We start from the raw sequence: 24,227 nt of genomic DNA on the forward strand, positions 1-24,227 counted from the left end.
AAATTTAGTGTAGACATCTGATTGATTTCAGTAATACTGCAGCTCAAAACTCCTGAGCTCAAGTGATCCAATAGCCCCTACTTCCCCAGCAGCAGAGACTGGTGGGAGCTGCTATACTGGCTGATGTTTTTGATCTGATTACTCTTTCTAATGGATATAGCTAAAATAAGAGTTTTTCCCTGAAACTTTATAAATAGCTAAACACAATATTTCTTCTCCCCAAACTACCTAAGTGGAGAATAAGGAAATTAAAAACTAGACAGAAGTGAAAACAATGGAACCAAAGTTTATTTTCTCCATAAACTCCTGTAAATTACAAAGACAAAAATGCTAGACTATAGTGTATAACTTTTCAATATTTAACCAGGATACTTGTAATAAATATGCATAATGAAACAAAGTAAAAGACTAAAATTATCAGGAAACCTATAAAATGTCTCAAGTTTTAGATTCTGCAGCATTTGTGTGCTGGATTTGTTTTTGTGTGTGTGTGTGTGTGTGTGTGTGTGTGTGTGTGTGTGTATGTATGTTAAGTGCTAACCCCCCCTCCCAAAAAAAAGTCCTTTCACATTTCCTTGGGGCCTTTTCAAAATTATCAAATTATCATTAAACAACTTAACACCAAGACCTATTATTTGATGGGAAGTTTTAAAGCCATTTTGCTTTACCATTGTTTAGAGAGCATATACTCTAGACAGCAGAGCCCAGTAAGCCTTGAACGACTTTCTACTCAAAGCAGCCACAGGCTTCTGGGAACATCTTAAGAGACTGATTTTTATTTATATTTGTATACCCCATTAAGAATAGAGCCCTAAATGAAGTTTCAAGCAAATTTTAAATTCTAAGTATGGCATGGGAATAGGAAAGTATTTCTTTCCTACATCTTTGCTATGCACTATGGTTTTACCAATTTTTAATGACTGGCATTAGTCATGCTCCCAATATCTGGAAAAGTAAGCAGAGTTATGATATCCTGACAGTCAGCCAAAAGAACAAGGCCATGTTCACCAGGAATGCTTGACAGCTACAAGAGCACTCAGACACATGACCAAACCTACTACTATCTGCTGGTGTTTTGTGATGAGCTGAGAGTACTTCTAGTACATATTGCTACAGCTGAAAACTTTTACCCAAAGACATTTTAAGTCTAACGCATGGTTATCTAAAATATTTTGTTAACATAGTGTAATGCAAATTTTATGAAATAAATGGCTTAGGTACCAAAAATCTGTAATAGCCAATAAAAATATAATGGAAAAAAACCCACATCTTTACAAAAGTGAGGTTAGGAACTATGAAGAATTTCTTTTGGTTGTAAACACATTGTTTACTGTAATCCCTTGTTGAAAAGCATGTACTTGGATTTCCTGAGCTTCATGGACAACAGTAGTAGGCAAGTTTGCATAGGTTGTTTGCAATGTGTTTAAAAGGTTTTTTTGTTTTGTTTTTTGGAAATCTTTAAAAGTCAACTCATTTATGTTTTTAACCTATACATTTTAGTTAATCCTATTCATCCAGTTGCTGGTTTAAATAGCATAGTTCTAAGAATGAAAGGCAGATTGGGAATTGGGTATGCACTCCATCCAGAGGACATGATGTATTGTACCTTGTAACCAATCCTAGGGTTAATTTGACTAGAAACTAAATCATGTTAAGGGTTAATTCCAGCCTGAAATCTTGGGTGCTTCTAACTAAAAGTTGGTGTGGATGGGCAGCCATTTCCAACAGCATTCACCACATTATTTGCAACAACTAGGATTGACCAGCCAGAAATCCTGTGGGAATTTGCAAGTCACCACCATCCCACAGACACTTCAGTCAAGTCCCTTAAGCCTTATAGATCCAAACCAAATCTGGCCTTAGTTAGCATCAAGATCTGGAATTAACAGTTTCAGCTCATCACAAGGCTGGTAACTTTAGGTCTTAAAAGTCAACCAACAACTCTGAAGAATGGAAGGTCTTCTCTTGGGGACAGTCCTCAGAAGTCCTTGTGTAAGGAAGAAGCTGAGAGGGCAGCTATGTGAACTCACAGTGCATACAAACTAGAAAAATGGCAGTGGCTGCCAACCCTAACTCCTGTTTTAAGGCAAATATGGCAAATGTGAGGGGTTGGCGCTGAGTCCCAGAGAATCTATCTCACTTCTTTTGTGACTGGTTTTTACACATGGTGAGAATTTGCTTCAGTACTTTTTGGACATCTTCATCCATCTGACCCTAGGAAATTTAGATAAAAACACAATTAAAATAATAGACAATACATCTGAACAGGCAGACTATAATCTCTCAGTTACTTATGATGAACCATCTGACAGTCATGAGATACTTTACCCAAGAACTCTTATCCCCTTTACCAAGGAAAGGATCAGCTCTACTGTACAGGTCTGGACATTTCTCTTTCAAGAGAAACTAAAGCAGAGGTCAAGTGACTTTTCTCTCAGGGATTCAGTGACCTCTAGCCAATGTTAAGTCTTATTAATTACTACACTGAGCGGCTAGTGAGCCATTGATCAACGATGATGACAACAAGGATAGAGCTCAGTGGAAAAAATTTACCAACAACAAAGGAAACATTTAAAACCACATGGTCTGTTGGTGATGTATCAACAGTACCATTTGAATATACTAAGGAGAGTTAAGCATTACAATACTTTCAGGGAATTTTACCTCTCAATTTCCCACTTGTTCAAATGAGTCAAGAGAGAAAGACCCAAATTTCCTTAAGTAGACAAAAGTAAAATATTGAAGGTCCCTTTCATTTAAATTAAATTAAAGAAGCCCTCACTTTTGCACTCCTGAATGTCTGTGCTCATATTTTCCTTAGCATTTATCAAGTCTGCTTCTTTGCATAATTTATCTATGGGAACAACTTTTTAAAAAGTTTCTTTTTTGGTAAAGGGAGGAGGAGAAGTATTTCTGTAGATTGTGGACTGTACCTGTACAGCATACAGAAGATGCATTCTGTAAACTGAGACAATCTCCTGATGTTGTTTCTTGGATTCCTGGAATTTAAGAAGATTAAAATGAAAAAAAGTTCTCAAACTGTCCTAAGTACGAACTAAAGCTTCTTTGTTCAAAACATTATTGGTTAGTGTTATAGGAGAATGGAGGTGGGAGAGGTTAGCTCATGCCTCCCCAGTTCTATCAGCATTATCCACAATATCAAGACAGAAAAGGATAGATGTATCGAATCTCAGGGACTTAATGTTCAATGTCAATTCTGTGCTGAAGATATCACTGTTTTCTGAAACCAGAGAAAATTGGGGAGACAAAGTAATCCTCTTCTTCATTATATAACTATAATTTAGATGCTTGCTAACTAAGAACTAGATTTGTAGGGGAAGAGAAAGAAGGTATTTTACATGGTAGATGCATTAGAGCATCTAGGAATAAGGTGAAATCTATGTATGTTTGATCATTACCAAATCCAGCCTCTATAAGAGCATTTTTATGCAACTTACATTAGTTAGGAAATTTCTGGGAAATTCCTCACACTAATGAAATCACAGATATATTTCCTCTTCCTATATACTTGTTAGGGAGGTTTTTTAATTTAAAAAACCTGAAGTGCAATCTTAAAACACATCTTAGCCAGAGAGAGCCAATGACTTCGTGATGGGGGAGGGCAGGGAAGAACAGGGAAAGGGGGTAAATAAGAGAAATATGGGGGCAAGGGAATTAGCATTTAAATAATGCATACTTCTGGTTCAGGCATGTGCTCAGTGCTTTATAAATGATCCTCACCTAAGCTTGCAAAGTAAGTGATGTTATTATCTTTATTTTACAGTTGGGCTAGTAAGTATCTGAAAATGGATTTTAACTCAGATCTTCTTGACTTCAGGTCTAATGTTCTATCCACTATTAGAAGAAAGAGAGAAAGATTCAGAGACAAAAAGAGAAAGAAGAAAGAGGAGAGGCAGAAGAAGGGAGGTGGGGGGGAAAGGGATCTATCCCTATCCTCCCAATTCCCTTTGTTTCATCTTTTTATCTTCACCTCCAAATAAAACAAAGCCATTCAGGTTACTCCCCTCAGAACATAATTTTTTTTAGGTTCCTTCAGCTGAATTGACTTGTGCTACTTCACTCAACCTGTCAAAAGAAATAAATTCAAACTTACTGTCAGTTGATTCTGTAACTGCTTCACTTGCTGCTGTAGGGCTTCCAGCTGCTGACTTTGCCTCTTGGATGCACTGGTAGAGTAGGAAAGCTGAGAGAGGCTGTTCAAAGCTTCCTTTAATTTGATGACTTCTTTGGACATCTCATTTATCTAGTGAAATGAGAGATGCATGTAGACGCTTGTATAACAAAATGTCAAAGGCATGCCTCTAACAGCTTTTACCAATTTCTTCTACAATGTTACTATACAAGACAACTGAAAGAGCAAAACAAGCTTATGTCCAATTTAAAGCATTTGAATTAAATACTTAAATTCTGGCATGACTTTCCTATGTACTATAAAATCAGCCAACAACATCTGGGAACACCAATATATGCTTAATTTAAAGAAAAAAGCCATCATGCCTAAAGTTGCCAGGTGGGATAGGTCTTAGAAGTCCCAACTTTTCTGAACAGGTTACTCTAAAACAAAACCCTTTAGGTTTTTTCAATTCTCAGGTAATTTATTGTATTTCAGAGAGCACTACTACCTAGTTATATTCTTTAAAAAACACAAAAACAAACAACCCTCCCCCAAACTCTTAAAACCTCATGTTTCTGCCAATGGCATTCATCTGACAGAGTGGTTGGTTATTCAGAAAATCTATACAGATTCAGACAATGAATAATTGTTCAGGAAGAGCAGATACTCTTCTTGTTCTTTGTCCCCCTATGGGCAACTCTGGCTATTCAGTGAAAACATTCCTTTTTTTTCCTCTCCAACCTTCCTTTGAAAATAAGGTCCAGGGAGTATTTCCATTGGCCTTGGTTATCAATTCTGGTTATTAATTATTTTAGAATCTCTTCAGTTTTTTGGTCTTGGACCAATTTGCTCTCTTAAACAAAAAGGCCTCTTTGGAAGGCCTCAGTAATTTTTATCTTATTAATACTTACTATATTAGGAATTAAAATGTCTTACTATTATTATAAAAATATCTTGGAGATATCCTTCCAAGGTATTTGAGGGAAAAGATATCTCCAGAGGTAACCAGATACACTTTTGAAAATATCTCCTTTAGAGAATGGGATTACTATTGAGGATTATTCAATTTTTCGGTGAGGAAAAATAGGATTTTTATTCAAGAACAAGGTTTGAAATTGGTAGTTTACCTTTAGTAGAAGACATTGGCTAGGTTTCTGAATGATTATTTTTATAGATGCATGAATTCCAAGCACTGAACAACTGAAAATGCTTTATGAACTTTTATTTTAAACACTATATGCTTTTAATGAATGAATCAAGGTATACTCTATTAAGCTGCCCTGGAGAAAAGTGAATTCACAAAGAAGATAAAAATCATGGAAGTTAGTGATAAAGAACACTTTTATGTATTGTGGTATCATTATGGTGAGTAGCCTAGGGATGAGCTTTTTTTTTTTTTGGGGGGGGGGTGAGGAGGTAGGTTAATAAGCTTCCAGGAAATTCCTAAAGGACAGCTTTACAGAAAAAAAAAAAGTTTCACCAACCTTCTTATCTTTGTCCTCTTCTAATTTTGAAGAGCTCTCAGAATATCTTCTCATTTCTGTAAGTTCTTCTTGAGCTTGCTGGCACTTTTGATGAAGTTCATTTACCTCCTGTTCCTTAGTTTTCAGGAGATTTTGAATACTGTCCTTTTCCCTTCTTATCTGTGAGACTTCATTTCTCACCTGTGCTAACTCTAAGGATGCCTTCTCTCGATCCTTCACTGATTCCTTCAATCTAGATGTCAATGCATTCACTTCACTTTCCAAAGATGACTGGAGCTTTTCATAGGAGGCTCTGGGTACCATAGCGTCATTCATTGCTGCTTTTTCTTCCAAAAGATGCTTCTCAAGATTTGCCACTTCGGTTTCCTTGCCTGCAAGCTGCTCTTTGAGACTGTTTATTTTCTCCTCCATTTCTTTTGCAGTGCTCCGGAGAGTGGTTATCACTTGCAAATGTTCTGTGATGGATACGGAATTTTGCTTCTGAGTATCAACTAGCTGCTTGAGCTGTGTTACTTCACTCAATACCTTTGAATACTGGGATTTCATTTCAGATAGCTCATCTTCAGCTTTCACCCTGGACACATTTGTCACCTGAATAAGCTTCTCATGCTCATCTTTATGGATGTATTCAGAAGTGACATCCTCCAGTGACTTTCTCTTCCTGTAGTCCTCGAGCTCAGCCTGGGCTTCCTTGTATAACTGGGAGAGCTCAGTTACCTGCTTATTGAGTTCATCGATCATCCTGTTCATTGCTTCTTTCATGTCTCCAGTATCATCACTGGATTCTTGTGGTGTCTGACTTTTCAATGTCTCTTGTAATTTCTTTATTTCTTCTTGAGCGTCTTTATATTTCTCAATTAAAAAGGCTTTCTCTTGGTTCATATTCTCAATCACAGAGCAATATGAGTTTCTTATTTTTTCATACTCTTCCACAGATGGTTTGACAGCCAGACTTTTCTCCTTTTCTTCAAGTTTCCCTTCTAACTCTCTCACTCTGTCTTTATTTCTTTCACTTTCTTCTAATGCCTTCTGTAGATCTTGCTTAAGTTTTTCAATAGCTTCATCTGTGGACCTCAGCTCATGGAGATTAGAGAAACTATTATCTTTATTTTCTGGAGCAACAAGGCCTAATTTCATTTGCTTCTGCACATTCAAAACCTCTTTCATAGCCTCTTCATACTTGCTCTGGGTTTCCTTAAGCTTTTGGCTGAGATCAGAGCCATTTTCTGAAATCTCAGAGCTGTTTAGACAAATTGATTCTGAAACTCGAGATTGGAGCTGGGCTTGTAACTCCCTCCTTTCCGCTTCTGAGCTATCCAGTTTCATCTGCATATCCTGTAAAACTTCCTGTAGCTGTTGAATTTTTATGTCACTGCTGCTAGTGGCTTTACTTAAAGTATGGGTTAAAACAAAGGCAGAGGTTTCACTTGGTTTATCTGCTAATGGGACCAAGTCAGTCTGGGTAGAATGGTAAGAGTCAGTACTTAAGTCTGCCTCAACCTCCTTGGATGTTCTGGCCTGTTAAATAAATTAAAAAAAAAAAAAAAAAGAAGAAGAAGAAGAAAAAGAAAAGTAATTAAACATTTTTTCCAGTATGATAAGGAATTGACCAAGTGGGAAGAATTATCTATGCTTGAGTGGAATATATCAGTCTGTCAATGTCCACTTCCTAGGCCCTGCATCCTTATAGAGAAATGTCATTCAAAACATGGGAGACATTTCTCTGGATATTATTCTGTAACTTGACTAAAACTGCTGGGATTCCTCTGGAATGATTTGAAAATAACACAAATTATGGGTTCTCTTTGAAGCAGTCAAAGCCCTTTTTCCAGGGAAGAATGTGGAAGGATTCCCCCCACCCCTTTTTTTGCACCTGGGAGAACATACACCTAATGATAATAAGAGCTAATATTCATAGCTTTTTAACTGCTATCTCATTTGATTTTCACAACCCTGGGAGCTAGGGGCTGCTGTCTTCATTTTACAAATGAGGAAACTGAGACAACAGAGATTGAGTGACTAGGCTTAGAGTCAAACATCTTTCTAGTCAGTGTCTCAGACTGGATTTGAACTCAGGTCCTAACTCCAGGTCACTTCCATGTGCCCATCTTGCATCTATTCCATTGGTTTTGTGGAGTCATTTTTCAGTTGTGTCTAATTCTCAGTGACCCCATTTGGGTTTTTCTCGATAAAGGATACTGAAGTATTTACCATTTTCTTCTTCAGCTCACAACTGAGGCAAATTGGGCTAAGTAATTTGCCCAGGGTTAAACAGTCAGTGTCAAAGGCCAGATCTGAACTTTGAAGATCTTTCTGACTCTAGGCCCAATACCATCTAGCTGCCCAGATGTAGTTGTTGTTAAATCTGTTGAATTACCAAATGAATTTCTAAATAAATGACCGGTGTTTGTAATTTGCGAAACTATTAACTGCATTTGCAAAAAAAAAAAAAAAAAAAACAAAGAGAGAGAGAGAGAGAGAGAGAGAGAGAGAGAGAGAGAGAGAGAGAGAGAGAGAGAGAAAGAGAGAATGCTCCCTCCTCAAACCAAATAATCTCACATTATAAATTATATAGAAAAATCCCACCCTACTTACCTTCAATCTGTCTTGTAATTCTTTATTATGCAAGGTAAGAGAAGCGACTTTTGCTTGCAAGAGTGTGAGAAGATCTTGCTGGTCAGCTTCAGAACTCACATCCAATAAACTATCAGCACCTTTAAAAAAAAAAAAAAGTTAATTTTCATTCCTCTCAAACTCAGTAGGTCTAAAACAGAACTCAACTGTTACTTCTGTGTTTAATCGTGTCCAACTCTGTGACACCATTTGAGGTTTTTGGCAAAGATACTATAGTGCCATTTTCTTTTCCAGCTGATTTTACAAATGAGAAACCTGAGCCAAACGGGGGTAAGTGACTTGCCCAGGGCCTCACAGTGTCTGAGGCTGGATTTGAACTCAGGGAGAGGAGTGTTCCTGACTGCAATCTGGGTACTCTTATCCTATGTGCCACCCAGATGCCCTGAAATGAACTCTGAATCTGATTTTAAAAGATAGCTTTTCCTCCTAATTTTCCTATAATAGGGCAGTAACATACCATTTTCCCAAATCAAAATCCCCAACTACCACTTTGGTTCTTCTTTCTACTTCCTTGCATTTTTTTACATCTGCTCTTTTCCTTTTTTACATCTGTTGCTGCACTCCAATAAAATATAACAAGAATTTCATGGTTGGATCAAAAGACTGAAGTGATTTTAGGTCATTTAAGCCCTTCCTTAGACAAAAAAGGAAAATAAAAATCTGAAGGGTTAGAAGTACTTTGTCCATAGTAACACAAATAAGAAGTAGCAAAGCCAGGAATCCTACACTCCTCAGTTCCACTATACCACTATAGATAGTATCTTTCCTTTCCAATTCATCTGTCATGGCACTCCTAGGATTCTTAAAGCACTCATTCAACCATATGTTTGTTTCCTTGCTCAAAATCTGTCATCTCCCTATCACTTACAGGAAAAAGGTTAAAGCTCACATAAAATTTGGACACTGAACACTCTGGTATTAGCTCTTGAAACATACTCAATAAAAGTTGATTTTATCTCTATCACAGCATCAGATCACATTTTACAAACTTCATTTAAGTCTTATAGGGTATAAGATAAAATTTCTTCATGGGCAAATTTTCTTTTGCATTGAAAGGGCTTTTTCTATAAGCAATCTTGCCACCCTTCCAACTTCAGTGAAGGGTATGTTGTCACATCAGATTTCTGTCTTCTACTGACAATGTCATGGCAATTTGAAAGGGTCTAGGGATGGTGGATATAATTTCAAATGAGGTAATTTTTGCCAAAGATATACTGCTGTGTTTTGAACCTAGTATCTTAAAACTCAGGCCATCCTGACTTCAAAGCTGGTGCTCCATCCACTGCACCACCTAGCTGCCCCCACTGCTACAATTTAAAGTGCCATAGGCTAATATAAGACACATAGTAATCTGTCTCTCTAAAAGTGTTCCCATTAGGCTGCTTTAGAATCTATCATATGTGAAACACTGTTTTGGAACGCTTCTGAAACAAAGATAACCATCCCTCTTCCATTCCTCCCCACTGATGTCAGCAAGCCCAGCCTCTATATCTTACCTGCAGTACTATCACTCAGTCGGTCTTTGTTATCCCGTAAAGAGCTAACTTCTTCCTGCTTAAATACAAAGTGACTTGATTAACTTTTGGAACTTTCATTTAAAACCAAAACAAACAAAAAAGACATGGCTATGTGTGTGTGTGTGTGTGTGTGTGTGTATATATATATATATATATATATATATATACATATATATATATATTTGTGAAGTCAAGCAAAATGATAGAATAAGAAGAGAATTTTTTTTGAAAGAAGAACAGATTTCAAAATGGTAATCTTTGAAAATTCCCATTTATAATTAAAATAGGTAGAAAAGGAATATTCCTAAAAATGTGTCCTTATTTAAAAAAAAAAAAAAAAAAAAAAAAAAAAAACAACCAAAATCCCAAAAAAACAATTTTGCTGAACAAATATAATATTATTAATGCCACTCTGTTTCTGATCTGGGCAGATTTATTCTTTCTGGGGCAACCTGGTAGTTGATCCTCCACCCCTGAAGGCTTACTCAACCAATATGGCTATCCATACAGCCTAGCACACTCCAGCAGCTCAGAATTCCCAAGCATGAGATAGCTACCAGCCTAGGAATGCAGGTCTGAACTCCCATGCCTAACCTAATAGCTTTTTAAATGAGTATATATCCCAAGATCAGAGATGACAAATCTCTTTCAAGTCTTGTAAAGAGTGTAGCCTGGAAGACTGAATAGCTAATTCACTTGCCTACTACTACACAGCTACCTATTAATTTATTTGCCAAGTTTGTTTGTTTTTTAATTGAAGAATACTGTGTTTTTTAGTGTTTTCATTCTCAGAGAATGGGAGCTGGAAATCAATTTTAGAAATCAGATGTATGACTCTTTGTTATACAAATAAGGACTAGAAAGGTTAATGACTTGCCTAAAGTCACATGAGTAATAAGTAGCAGAGCTGGGATTCAAACATGGGCCTTTGCATCGCAAATTAAATTCTCTTTTCTTTGCTCTACATTACTTCCTACCTCTAATCTTTTCTGAATAGGTTATAATATTGATATTAACGTTCTTACTAACCTTTATTTAAAATATTATATAGGGGCAGCTAGGTGATACAGTGGATACAGCACCAGCCCTGAAGTCAGGAGGACCTGAGTTCAAATCTGGTCTCAGACACTTAATACTTCCTAGCTGTGGGACCCTGGGCAAGTCATTTAATCCCAATTGCCTCATCAAAATAAATAAAATTAAATTACAATACATAAAATAAAATACATAAATAAAAATTACAATAAGCTAAATGCAATCATGAATATTAAGATTATCTCATTTTGAATGTTTTAATTTTTAAAATGCTTATATACTCTGATATGGGAGTCCTAAATGATTTCCTCTTCTTCAACCTTGAAAATTTCAAAGGGAAGAACCTTTGAAAATAAATAAAATAAAATACTTCACTTGGATGAGTAGTAAAGACATGAGACAGAATTTTTCACAAGTTAAAAGCTTAAGCAGTCAGATTTTTTGCAGCGGAAGAAGGTGCAAGAATGAGGAAAATTCTTGGTTTCAAAACAGCCTCCTCACTTCTAATACTTTCCCCACCCCCAGGAAATGAATTCTTTTACTTTCCTCTTTCCCAAATCACTTGGCTGGTAGCAGAATTCCTCTTTGGAATGTGTGATTTCTTTTTGAGCCATTGCCACAGTAGAAGAGACTACTAAATTACAGTAGTATGACTTTTTTTCCCCTGACTCAAGGGTCGAACTTCTTGGACATGTGATTATAATAGCCAGGCACTATCATCTAAAGTTTCTTAACAAAAAGATGGACCTAAAATGAAACAACTTGCTGGAATAGCCCCAAGATAAGAGAAAGTGCATATTGTTTTATTTTCTTCACTGAAGGTTTTATTCTCCCTCCCAAGTTAGTTGTTAAGCAAAGATGTGTTTAATTGAAATATTTGTATGATTATTTTGGTTTTTCTATTAAGTTATATGACTTCTAAACATAGAGGCTTACTCTCTTGATATATCTATTCAATTTCAATCTCTTCCCCTACTCCACCCACCTCCAAAAAATAGAATACCTTGAAAGATTGGTCAGGGAAAAAAACTGGTTCTTTTCCTGACAATGGGGTTGAAGTTACTGAACGTGGCGTAGACAGGTCACTCAGCTGAAAAAAACAAAAAATAAAATCACTAATAGAGAATGTTTCTTCAAATTGTTTTTTACTTGTGTATCACTTGATAATTCATTGCTAAGTGACCTAATGTTTCAGATAAGTAGCAGTTAAATCAAGTTTAAAAGGAAGATTTTATCTATTTTCAACTTAGTTCAAACCCAAATTCAAACAATCCACAGCCCATGAGAAGCTTTACTAGAGTTGGAGAAAATGATGGATAAGTAAACTAAAATGCTTTAAAAAGAAACTCCTTGGAAGATACATAATTCTCATATCTTTGGATAGATTTCTTCTCCCTTTGTGGAATAGCTGCATAAAATCTTAACTGCTAGAATCCTTTGTTTTATTTGCTATTCCACTAATTTCTGGACTCTCGCCTACATCCACAGACACATACACACAGAATGAGACACAGGGGACTTAGAGAATGCACATTAATTTTATATTTCCTCAGTTTCAACCAATTAGTATGGTACATTTTTGGGGGATGATCTAATAAAACTTTTTTCCCCTTATCAGTACCACTGTTCTAGTCCTATTTGTGCATATAATTAAGAACTGATCATAAACTGAAAATAAATCACCTTCTAAAAAGTTTCACCCATAACTATCCTCCTTTAGAACCTAGTATATTTCTCCCAATTTTGTGGATAAAACAAAACAAACTTGCTTTCATGGCTGGTAATGACATCCTTTTACAGTACTATGCAAAGTAATATTAAGAAACAAATAATGCTAAAGTTCAAATGTATCATTCAATTGATGTACTATCCCTTCTTTCTTTTAGTACTAAAGTTAAAAAAATTTTGATTTTGCTATATTATTTCTTTTTATTTTATTTTATTTTACCTGGGAAGGACTGATAGGTGGTGGTGGAGCTCTGCGTTTTTTTGGAGTACCACTTCTTTCTGAGCTTATTTTAGAGACTTGATCATGCTGGAAGTTTCACAGGCCAGAGAAGGGAGGCGGGTTAGTCTGGTTAGTAAAGTTTGAGCAAGTAGTTTTTCAAAATAAACAAAAATCTCAGTAGCACATGCAATTGTTCTCTCTCTCTCTCTCTCTCTCTGTGTGTGTGTGTGTGTGTGTGTGTGTGTGTGTTTATGTAAATACCTGGGTCTGAAACATATGAACAAAAAAAAATACAGTATTTAAGCATGCTAAGTTTCCTTTTGGCATCCCATGCTTCAATGAGAGAGGGGGAAAAGCATAAAAATATCAAACAAGGTGATGAAAGATTGGGAGAAAGAATCATTTATTGTAGTTATTGACTCAGCAAATATGTATTATATGCCTATTGAGTAAAGAGCAGTGTAGATATACAATAGGATATATTGCTTATAATTTCCTCCCTTTTAACATGATTCTTTTCTCCTTTCCTTGGAATACCTGGAATCTTTTTTCCAACAACTTAAAAAAAAAATCCATCTTTTTGGCATTGTAGCCATTTAAAAAAAAAAAAAAAATCTCATGAATAGGATATCATTCTTCCCCTTTTCCCCAAAAATTAACTTTTGTAAACACAGAACTCAGCATTTTATAAAGTATTCTGTAATTCTGGGAAATACAAATGTTGCTCAATGAGAAATAGATATCTATAAGTAACAGCCAAGTGCATGCTTCCTTACAGATAAGGCAAACAAACAGTTAAAAAGTTTTCAGCAGATGAAACAGACTAAAAAGGGGTCTTAAACTACTTCATAATTTATATTTACTTTTTTTTCCTCTTTTTAAAATTAAATCAACTTAAATCTTCCATAGTTGTATAGTTCTGTAGTATTATAAAGTTTACAGTACTAAGTTTTATTCCATGACTATGATTTAAGAATTATTTTAGAGCTAAGTCCCAGGGTTGGGTTTTCCTAAGTTAATTTTTAATGAAGTTTCTAAGTTTAAAGTTACATGCTCTTCAAATTTTTTTGAAGTACCGGCTCCAAACATTACATACATTCTATATTTCAACAGTAATAAGAAATGTTAAAATATTGACTCATTTACTAGGCATGCCTTCCTGGGCAAGTCATCTCACCACTGTGCCTTGATTTCTTTATCTATAAAATGAGAGGGTTGGACTAAATGGCTTCCTAGGTTGTTTATAGCTCTAAATGTGTTTCTATGAAATATATCTTTCACCACCTCCCTCAAAACATTAGATTAAGACCCAAATGATGACATTCCAATCCCGTCAAAAATTTTTTTTAGTCTGTATTACTGTAGCAACAGACCACAAACTTATTTCGAGTCAAACATTTTTAAAGTTCCTACTATTGAAAACAGGCAACATTTGCCACCCCCACCCTCTATACCACCAGCTCCAATAAATACCTGCTTTGGTTTTGTCGGAGTCTTTACATCTGTAGAGAAAGGGGGGAAATGAACTTTTTAAATCTTAAAAGATGGAAATCCATTTGGGGGAGGAGGGAGATAGACTAGGTAACAATACTAATATTTCAGGTTTTATCAAGATACTTTAAGTAGAAAAAGTCTAACATTTAAATTATTTTATCCTTTGGGGAAAATATAGTGGGAAACCTTAAAACAACACTGGTTATTTTCTTTCACATACCAGTGTCCTGAGAGATTTTTGATAATAGAAGGCTTTGAATTCCTGTATTTTCTGAGAGTTTGGAATAATGTAAGGCATTGTGTCCAAGAGAATCCACAAGATTTAAGTCTGCACCCTTTTTAATTAAGGCTTCCACCATGTTAGAGTTGCCAGTTTCACAAGCCAGGATAAGAGCAGTTCTGGAGAAAAAAAGGGAGATACTAGATTAGTCCTAAGAAAACAGGAATGAATGCTCTCTGGGGAAATCCCTTCCTTTTTTTTTTTTCCCTCTTAAAAAAACAGAGAGGACATGGGGCAAGGAAAAAAATAAATAAAGATCTATTGGTTGGGGGGAAGAAAAGGATAAAGAGGAGAAGAGAAAGAGAGTGAAACAGACAGAGACAGAGTGCAAAGGAAGGAAAACAATGCTGCTAGAGAGACTGATTTAGCCTGCTCCTCCCTCTCTCCCTCCCCCCCAATCTCTTGTAATTTAGGCTGATAGCATAGTACAAATATGAAATTAAATGTGCACATAATACATTTAAAAATAACTAGATTACATTGTGGTAACAAAGTATATATTCTCCCTATGTTCAAGACTTCTCACTATGATATATTTCTTAATTCAAATGTAACTCTTATACTAAAATGTTAACATGCTTTTTATCAATTAAACAAGTCGACAGATAGCTAAATAAAAGTCCATGCTGCCATTAACAAGGCTAATTTTGTGGTACCTTCCATTCTTGTCTCTGGAATTGACATCTGCTCCATGATCCAGGAGATAACGGCACACTTCAGTATGGCCACTTTGTACTGCAAGAAGCAGAGGTATATTCCCATCCTAGGAAACACATTCAGACCGAGATCAGTCGGAATCACAAAGTGCCCTGCTCCCTCCAGCCAATTCTTGTCTTGAATTGGTGGTTTCACATTTGGTTTACTATGATATGGTTTGTCATCGGGGAATTGCTGTGAACTTTTGCAACATAATTACTCATTGTGTGGTTTGATAATCAAGCTTTCCCAGATACTTAAGCCTTGGAGAAGAAATCACCCGAAGTAGGTAAGAAGACATTTGTAATTACCCAGAGAGAGGCTTGGGGCAGAGGGGAAAGTGGTGGGTGGTGGTTTAGAAAATGATTAGGCCTCAGGGCCATTACCCAGTTAGGGGAAAAGACCTTCTTTCAGGGAAGGGTAGTAAGAAATATGACAGTTTGCTCTCACATTCTCAAGTTCTCCCAACATGCTAAGATATATGCTTTCAATAATCAGCTCCTTATAAATGCTAGCGGTACCAAGATGAGAGAATGGAAGCCAAAGGATCAACTATAAGCAAAATTAATCTCTCTCTCTCACATGATCGGATAGTCTCAAAGCAATTTCTATCAATCAATCCCAATGTGTCTACCCTCAATTTATCTTGTTAATTCCTTGTCTGTCTTTACTATTATAATCTCAAGAATCTATGGTTTGAGATAATTTGCCTACAAAATAGTAAGGCAAATAATGATTGGGAGAGAAACAATAACTTTTTCCCTCAAAATCCATGGTGTTTCCAGATGGGACACTCAATATAATTTTGGAAGGTCCTCTGATTTCTCATAAAGCAACAAATTTTACAAAAATTACATCTATACATATACTATGCACTTATATGGCCAATGACAAACCACAGTCTAATTACTTCAGAATTCAGCCTAGGTAAGTTAGAAGTTTATCACCAGAAGGTTGGCCACCAGGAGATAATTCCTTTTTGCTTAAGAAAATCACTAGTCAACACTAAATAATAAATGGGAGGAGTACCCATACATGAAAATCATGGAAGTAAAGTGCAATGGAGAAAGCTTTGGACTTCTCAACTGAAAAATTGTCCAACTGCGGGATGCTGTTATGTTATAATAAATGGCAAATACGAAGAATTTAGTGAAACATAGGGAGACTTATATGAATCAATACAGACTGAAGCAAACAAAACCAGGAAAACGATGTACACAAGGACATCAATATAAGGAGAACTGTTCTCCCTGTAAAATAACAAGATAATCTAAATGCTATTTAATTATGTTACTATGTCTAAGCCTTTCCTAAAAAGGCGTAAAAGAGGGAGGGGAAGGAAAAGGACTATGGGTGTAGAATTTGAATAACTGTCAAATATAATTGATGTGTTGATAAATTTTGCTGAATTTTATTTGGTAGGGTAGAGATGAAGGGAAATAATGGGAAATGAAAGAGGCAAAAATAAAGGCTATCAATAAAAACATGATTTTTTTTTTTTTTTTTTTTTTTAAAGGAAAGCACATTTGAGAGACAGTGGATAGAGCACTGGCCTCGAGTTGAAATCTGAACCTGGACACTTGACTGTATTAGTTGTGTGACTCTGGGAAAGTTACTTTACTCCATCTGCCTCATCATTGTGCCTCCTGCCCTCCTACCCATCAAAGTAAGAATATTTAATCAGTCAGAATTCCCATTCTGGTACTTAAATAACTTGAACCAAAGTCTCACAAGTGTTAACTTTTCTGAGCCTCAATTTCCTCTTCTATAAAATGAAATCATTTATACTAGTTGATTTCCAAAGTCACTATCTGTAAATCTATGATCCTACAATATCCCTTTAAGTAATGAAGTATACACTCAAAATGTCAAGTGTTTCAACATCCTTGAGAAAATAATACTGTACTACACTAGAGATTAAAAGTTCTTTCTAGCATATACTAGACAGATATTTAGAAATTAATCCACTTATTTCTATAAGTGTATTTCCACAAGGTTAGAAGGATAAGATTGTATTATTTCAGTTTCTCTGAAGATCTAAGGGAATAGTTTAACAAAAGCCAGTGTCTCCATTAAACGTATATAGGCTCTTAGAATATAGATAAGGAGCCACCAAGGTAACCCAAAATGCTTTGCAAATTAATTTCCTTCTTTACCTCTAGTGAACTTACTGCTTGAATGGTACTCACCAAATCCTTGAGGTTAATAGGGCTTTTGTGCTCACAGAGAATCTGAGCCACTTGAAGGCATCCATGTGCCGCTGAGGGAAAAATACAAAATTCCCAACAAATCACATGACTTTCTTTCACTCATCCCTCCCCCAAATCTTATTTCATTAAAAAGCATTATGTAATAGAATGCAAAATCACCAACTCGGATGACTTTGTAATTGTACAAAAATAAAATGTCAAGTTTTATTACTTAGTTTCTTAAGAAAATAGATTGTTTTGTGTTTGTCTTTATAAGTTTAGGACCTCTACTACAGTGCCCAATGTATAAAAGATTCCCATTCAATCAACATATACTTATAGTGTGTTCAATTTTGTGCAATTACAATAAAAATCAAGAACTGATGGGAAAATAAAAGTTTAACTAAAAAATATTTATCTTGGATTTTCTATCATCACTGCTTAAAACTCCAAAATCTTTGAAAAGGAAAACTTTCCTCCCCAGACTGTACTCTGGACTATGTTCTACCTCCTTCTCCTCTCTACCCCTTCCCCCCCCCCCCTTTCGCTTTTTTATATGTTGTTTTCTCCTATTAGAATCTAAACTCTGTGAGGAGACATCTTTCAACCTATAGTATATCCCAAAATAGTGTATTCCCAGACTGGCACTTAACTTCAAATACTTGCTCACTGACCCAACTACATAAAAGCCTTAACAGTCACTTATTTGGGCAGAAGTAATTTCTCTGTACTGTATAGTATAACTAACTGGTAGTTCTCTTTCAGAATGGCTCTCTGGCTTCCATCTAAAATCTTACCTCCTAAAGGAAGCCTTCCCCAACCCTTCTAATTCCAATGCTTTCCCTCTATTTATCTTTACATAAATTGTTTTTAAATGTTTGCATGTCATCTTCTTCAATAAACAATTAACTTGAGGGCAAGCATTATCTTTTGCCTCTTTTTGTATCCCTAGCTCTTAGCACAGTGTCTGACAAATAGTAGGCACTTAATAAATAAATGTTTACTAAATGGAACTGAATAAAAATGAGAATTTTCTGCTGGAGGGCTATAGAGAAATGGTACCTTCAGTATCAAAAGTTAAATGAGAGGAGGGAATAGGAAAAATAAGAAGTTTGAATCTCTTTCAAGAGATCAATGGGAGAGGAAGAAAAAAGTTACAAAATAACTACTATATGTCTTAAAGGAATAACAATTTGTACATAATAGAGATTTGTAGTTTTATGTGCAATCTTTTTCTATTTTATTATGTTATAGAAATAATTTTTATTACTTTAAGTTCAGAATAATATAAATAAAATTTAAAAGAATGATAAAGGTGTAGTAAAAGAAGGGATAAGTCACCTGCATAGTGTAAAGCTGTTTTTCCAGAATTGTCAGTGTTCTCTACTGGACATTTAGACTGAAAGAGAAAAAACAATCACAATATATATTCCAAACAATTATTTTAATTCAACTTGGCCCCAGTCAATAATGCCTTCAAAAATAGGGTTTCCAATATGCCATGAGGTCTTCACAATGACTCTAAAATGAAAATAAAATTATAATAGTCTTTTAGAAGTTGGGGGTAACATGAAAGAGGAGCATCAAGAATGAGGAGGGTCCTTTAGCATTAGAAAAAAATGAAGATATACTTGCAATTTACTACATTTGGGTCTAACTTTATTAAAATATAACCCCAAACTTCAGAACTTTAACAACATTGGGGAAAAAATTCTATGCACATGCATTTCTACGAATTACACTAGAAACTTGACTCTGGTGAAGCAGTATGGTCTAGGTCTAAGAGGTACTGGAGTCAGAAGAGTTCGATTCAAATCCTACTGTTGATGCTTAGGATCTCTGTGACCTTGGATAAGCCATCTAACTTCCATGGGTCTCAGTTTCCTCTTCTGTAAAATTAAGAGGTTGAATTTGATAGTTCTAAGATCTTTTCTGGCTCAGGATCTATAAGCCTATATGGTTCTAGACCATTCTCTTAGATTACACCTGGCTTCAAATAGCATCAGTGTGAAAACTTCTAATTTGACTGCATTCAGAAGGAAACACTACACACACACACACACAAATCAAAGATATAAATCTGCTGTTCTTGAACTTAGCTTCAAAGACCTACTAAATTTAAGCATTCCTGGCACCAAGAGGGCAGTTTGCATCATGTAATGCAAGACGAGAAGCTGTGTGATCACCAGATCCTGACAAGTTTAAGAATGTGACCATACTTTTGCATGAGAAATACAAAACTAAATTACTGCAAGATGCCTCATCCCAAATTGTGTCTGAGAAGTGAGACAACAAATGAGCAGTCACTCCGAACAAATATTTTACTGGGTTTCATGGAGCCAAAATCTTTCTTATATTGGCAGAAATGTCTAGGATGCAATATGACCAGCAACAGCTGGATGTCACTATCTGTATTGCCATTAAAGATTGAGTTTTAAACTCAGTACTTAGCTTTTAGGTAACACTATTAAAACCAGAGCTATATTATCTTTTTTTTCCTCCCCCCCTAAAGAAAGATCATACTCTTAGTCATAAACAAAACTGAAAACACTAGAAGCTATTCCTGTAACATTTAAAAAAATAATATTCGACAGTTCCAAAAGAGAATTAATGAGTTAAAGAGTTAAGGACAGGGAGCTACAAAAGTAATTTACAAACTGTTCTGGTTATTTTGGATAGAGACTATTTCTGAACTTGTTCTTTCCTTAGGATAAGGAGGGAGAGGGGGAAACACTAAGCAAAGAGGGTTGTGGAACTAATCTAGGTCCCAGGAAGGTGCACCAGATTTGGATTGGGGCTTATTCTTGCTCATAGAGTTGCTATGGGGATAGCATTCCAAGTTGGGCTTTTTCTCAGAGGATAGCATTCCCATGGTGAAGCTTCTCAGGAAACACACTATTATTTATTTTTCACTAAAAAGGATTATAGAAAAAAGGTAAAATAGTTACCTACAATGTGTCTTTAAGGAAAAAATAAGATGAATGTCAAAAAAAAAAAAAAAGACATAGGGAAGATTTTTAATGTTTTACCACTTTACCTGAAGGAGCTTCTTAATGCACTCAGCGTGACTGTTCTTGGCTGCCAGGTGTAAAGCACTGTGTCCTGAATAAATAAAAAAACAAAACACAAAACATTGCACACACATTTCCAATCCTAGCTTATTTCCTAATGAAGAAATCTATGAGGAAATGATATTTTCATGAAATTTTCAGCAACAAAGGCTGCACTGTTCATCTTCAGATAAAGGACATGGCTACCTCCTAGTAACCTGGAGAGATATGGGAAAGAAGATATGTGGTGAGGAGAAGTCGATGAGTATGGGAGGGAAATGGAATACAGATCATACTGATCATTAGGAGCCACTTAAAAGCATCAGTTTAGGAACATGCCATGAATTAGTAACCTGCTATTGAAAAGCCTTGCTTGTATACTCTCCGTTTTGCTAATGATGGGATAAAGCTGGGTGATGACTGGGACCCAGTGCTGGACTTGGAGCCAGAAATATCCTAGTCCAAATTCAGCTTCAGACACTGATTAGCTGTGTGACCCTGAGAAAGTCACTCCATTTGCCTTAATTCCCTCAGTGGAGATAATAATAGCACCTCTTATTGGATGGATGCAAGCATCAAACGAAAGATCAGAAATCACCTTAGAAGCCTTAAAACATTCTACAAATGCTACTTATTGTTTTAAAATCTATGTCAACTCATATATATGACTGAGCATACCTGGCCTCAAAATAGAAGGAAGTACCAGACTAAGAAATTACAAGCAACAATCGCTCCCTTACCTCTTCAGTCAGAAACTCCCAAGCCTAGTGAAAACAAACTTGAAAGCTAAGGAAAAAAATCCTGAAAAACAGGGATATCTTGGGGACAGGAGGGAGAAAGGGGGAAAAGGGGAAAGGAGGGGGGAAGGAGGAGAGGAGGGAAAAAGTGGAAGAGGCAGGAGATAGAGAGGCAGAGAGGCAGAGAGAGAGAGAGAGAGAGAGAGAGAGAGAGAGAGAGAGAGAGAGAGAGAGAGAGAGAGAGACAGAGACAGAGAGACAGAGAGAGACAGAGAGAGAGAAACAGAGACAGAGACAGAGACAGAGACAGAAAGTGAGAGGCAGAAAGAGAGAGTTCTGTGTTAAGAGGTCATTTATCTATTAAGTTCCACCAAATCTTTCCTCTACTATATCTGAAATTTTCCCCTAGTTTCTTACTTTGTAATTCCGCAAATTTGAAATCCTCTTGGATTACAAGAACCTGGCCTTTGGGGAAAAAAAAATTTTTTTAAGCAAAGCGGTGGTAAGTAACCTGCCCAGAGTCAAAGCTAATCAGTGTTTGAGGATGGATTTGGACTCATTTCCTCTGGATTCCTCGGCTACTTGCTTTATCCACTGAACCACCTAACTGCCCCCAACCCCCACCACCATTAAGATAAAACTGCTTTACTGATTGCAGTTAGTGCTAGTTCAACAAATATAATTCAACAAAATGAACTCAACTATTTATCATAGATTATTCCCTGGAAATCTTAATGAAGTTGAATCAATTTATTTCTGTGAAATTAAATTTGAGTCGTTTTTGTTTCTTTGGAAATTTAAGATTTAAGAGCCTATTGGTCATTCCCAAGTTAGTATGAATGAATTTGTTCATAAGATTTTCTTCCCAACATCAAGATGACACATTGAGGCAATGAAATTTTCTCCTGTGGGAGAGGAGAGAGACAATTTTAGAACAAGGTACCCTCTGGGGGAGAAAGCTAATTTCTACAAAATGCTGATAAGAGGAGCTTAAATAGAACATGAGGAAGAACAGGATGCCTGGGGACTTCAAGATCAGGGCTAGGACATTTGAAATTCACTTTTTTTTTTTTTTTTTTTTTTGCCTGCAAAGGCAGAAATATTCTTGTCTGTTCCTATCTAATAAACACTGTATAGCTCCCTGCTCTCAGGACCTAGAACTCCAAGATGTTGTGGGTTGGCCAAAGAACCTCATCATCATCCATAATATTGTTTCTATGAGAAAACTGTTCTAAATCCTTTACAAAATTTGATTTAAAAATCTGGGAAGAAAGGAATGAAAGAAAAGAGGGGAAGAGAGAAAAGAAAGAAGGGAAAAGCAAGGGAGAGAAAAATGAAGGAAGGGAGAGAGAAAAGAGAGAGAGAAATGAAGGAAGGGAGAAACAGAGACAGAAAGAAGAGATGGAAGACAAAAAGGAAGAAAGAGAAAAAAGATAGAACTTGTAAAGCTGGCATCTGCTGAGAGGGTATATGATATAGATTAGCTTTTCTCCGAGTTAAGGACAAAAGCTTTTTCAAAAACCACAACATCTTCTGCCTCTTTTAAAAACTAACAAAAAAAAGCAAACTTCTTCAAACACAGGTAAGTATAAGGTAGAAAGAAGAAAAGTTAACATAAAATAAAATTGAAAAGGCTTTCTTATAAATCAAGATCCACTTGTCACCATGCCTAGATAGCAATCTTATGTCTCTCTCTGAACTTGGAAACCATGCTCCGCTTTTTAGTTACAGAATATCTTTACCCTTACAGACAGGACAAATGCCACCCCAACCTCTAGTTTCCCCCTTGTAGTTTAAACTAGAGTTAAAATCAGAACCACATTCCATTCCCTGTACGGCATTATTCTGGAAAAGGATTTCTTAGTCCTAATGTACCCAGATCTTTCAGAATATAAAATTCTGCAAAGGGAATATACTGTTTTATTGATGAACTCTCCTGATAAGACAATGAATGCATGCATCTGACTCCTAGACAACTGAAGACTGCCCCATGAGGAAGTAATTTTATTAGAAACAATCCACTTTAATTGCATTCTAGCAGAAGTTCCTCCAATACTGGAGAACCACCAAGTCTATTTATGACTGTAGGATTTGCCTGTTACTACATGCCAGAATCACAATCTGAGAAGCAGAAAGGACCCTAAAGAAGGAAGGCGTTCTAATCCTCTAATTCCAGGCACAGATTTATTAAAATCACAATTATATAAGACCCTGAAGGAAACTGAGGTAAAATTAACTCTAATGGAGAGAAAGCAAAGGTAGGAAAAGAGAAGCCATTTCATTTTTAGGTCACAAATGTATGATTAGTAAAATCATGGAAATGAAAGGGAAAGGGAAAGGGAAAGGGAAAGGGAAAGGGAAAGGGAAAGGGAAAGGGAAAGGGAAAGGGAAAGGGAAAGGGAAAGGGAAAGGGAAAGGGAAAGGCAGGCAGAAATACTATTTATTCTATAAGGGGAAAAAGCACACATAAAAAATATATGAAATAAATCCAGTTAGGTGATGCAGTGGATCGAGTGCTGGGCCTGAAATCAGGAAGATCAAAATTAAAATGCCGTCTTGAACACTTACTAGTTGTGTGACCCTGAGCAAGCCACTAAACCTTGTTTGTCTGAAATTTCCTCATTTGTAAAATGAACTGGAAAAGGAAATGGCAAAGGACTCCAGTATCTTTGCAAAGAAAACTCCAAATGGGGTCATGAAAATTAGTGAACACACATGAAGCAAATTCAAAGTAATATATTATAGGGTCAGGTTGAAGTCCAATATAAAAATTATATCTGACTGCAAGGATGCTGGATTTAACAAGTGCTCCTACCTGTTCAGAGGATATATATATATATATATATATATATATATATATATATATACACACACACACACACATATATATATATGTGTATATAAATGTACTTCAAACTTTATGGGATATTTCCCAAAAAAGCACTTAGAAGATCTGCAGGGAGAATCCACAATCTCCTCTGGATATTTTTATTCTCATGTTTCTTTCTTTTTTATTTGTTTGTTTGTT

General features: G+C 36.0%; 1 protein-coding gene across 7 annotated transcripts in view; it reads right to left on the reverse strand.

Annotated features, from left to right (window-relative positions):
- Positions 1-266: 266 nt before the first annotated feature.
- Positions 267-24,227, reverse strand: part of RAI14 (retinoic acid induced 14) — a 149,291-nt gene continuing 125,330 nt past the window's right edge. For 3 of the 7 annotated variants that reach the window (XM_074282702.1, XM_074282701.1, XM_074282703.1), the window contains exons 5-18: positions 20,450-20,514; positions 18,754-18,811; positions 17,413-17,483; positions 15,184-15,290; positions 14,468-14,646; positions 14,227-14,255; positions 12,754-12,840; positions 11,809-11,895; positions 9,750-9,807; positions 8,215-8,333; positions 5,620-7,137; positions 4,115-4,264; positions 2,934-2,999; positions 267-2,214 (exon numbers count right to left, since the gene is read on the reverse strand). In XM_074282702.1, coding sequence (XP_074138803.1) covers positions 2,137-2,214; positions 2,934-2,999; positions 4,115-4,264; positions 5,620-7,137; positions 8,215-8,333; positions 9,750-9,807; positions 11,809-11,895; positions 12,754-12,840; positions 14,227-14,255; positions 14,468-14,646; positions 15,184-15,290; positions 17,413-17,483; positions 18,754-18,811; positions 20,450-20,514 — 2,672 coding nt within the window. In that variant the 3' untranslated portion in view covers positions 267-2,136. The remainder of the gene's footprint in view (positions 2,215-2,933; positions 3,000-4,114; positions 4,265-5,619; positions 7,138-8,214; positions 8,334-9,749; positions 9,808-11,808; positions 11,896-12,753; positions 12,841-14,226; positions 14,256-14,467; positions 14,647-15,183; positions 15,291-17,412; positions 17,484-18,753; positions 18,812-20,449; positions 20,515-24,227) is intronic. The other 4 variants (XM_074282705.1, XM_074282706.1, XM_074282708.1 and 1 more) reach the window with 3 other exon arrangements.

Source organism: Sminthopsis crassicaudata, chromosome 1 (assembly GCF_048593235.1).
Source record: "Sminthopsis crassicaudata isolate SCR6 chromosome 1, ASM4859323v1, whole genome shotgun sequence".
NCBI lineage: Eukaryota > Metazoa > Chordata > Mammalia > Dasyuromorphia > Dasyuridae > Sminthopsis > Sminthopsis crassicaudata.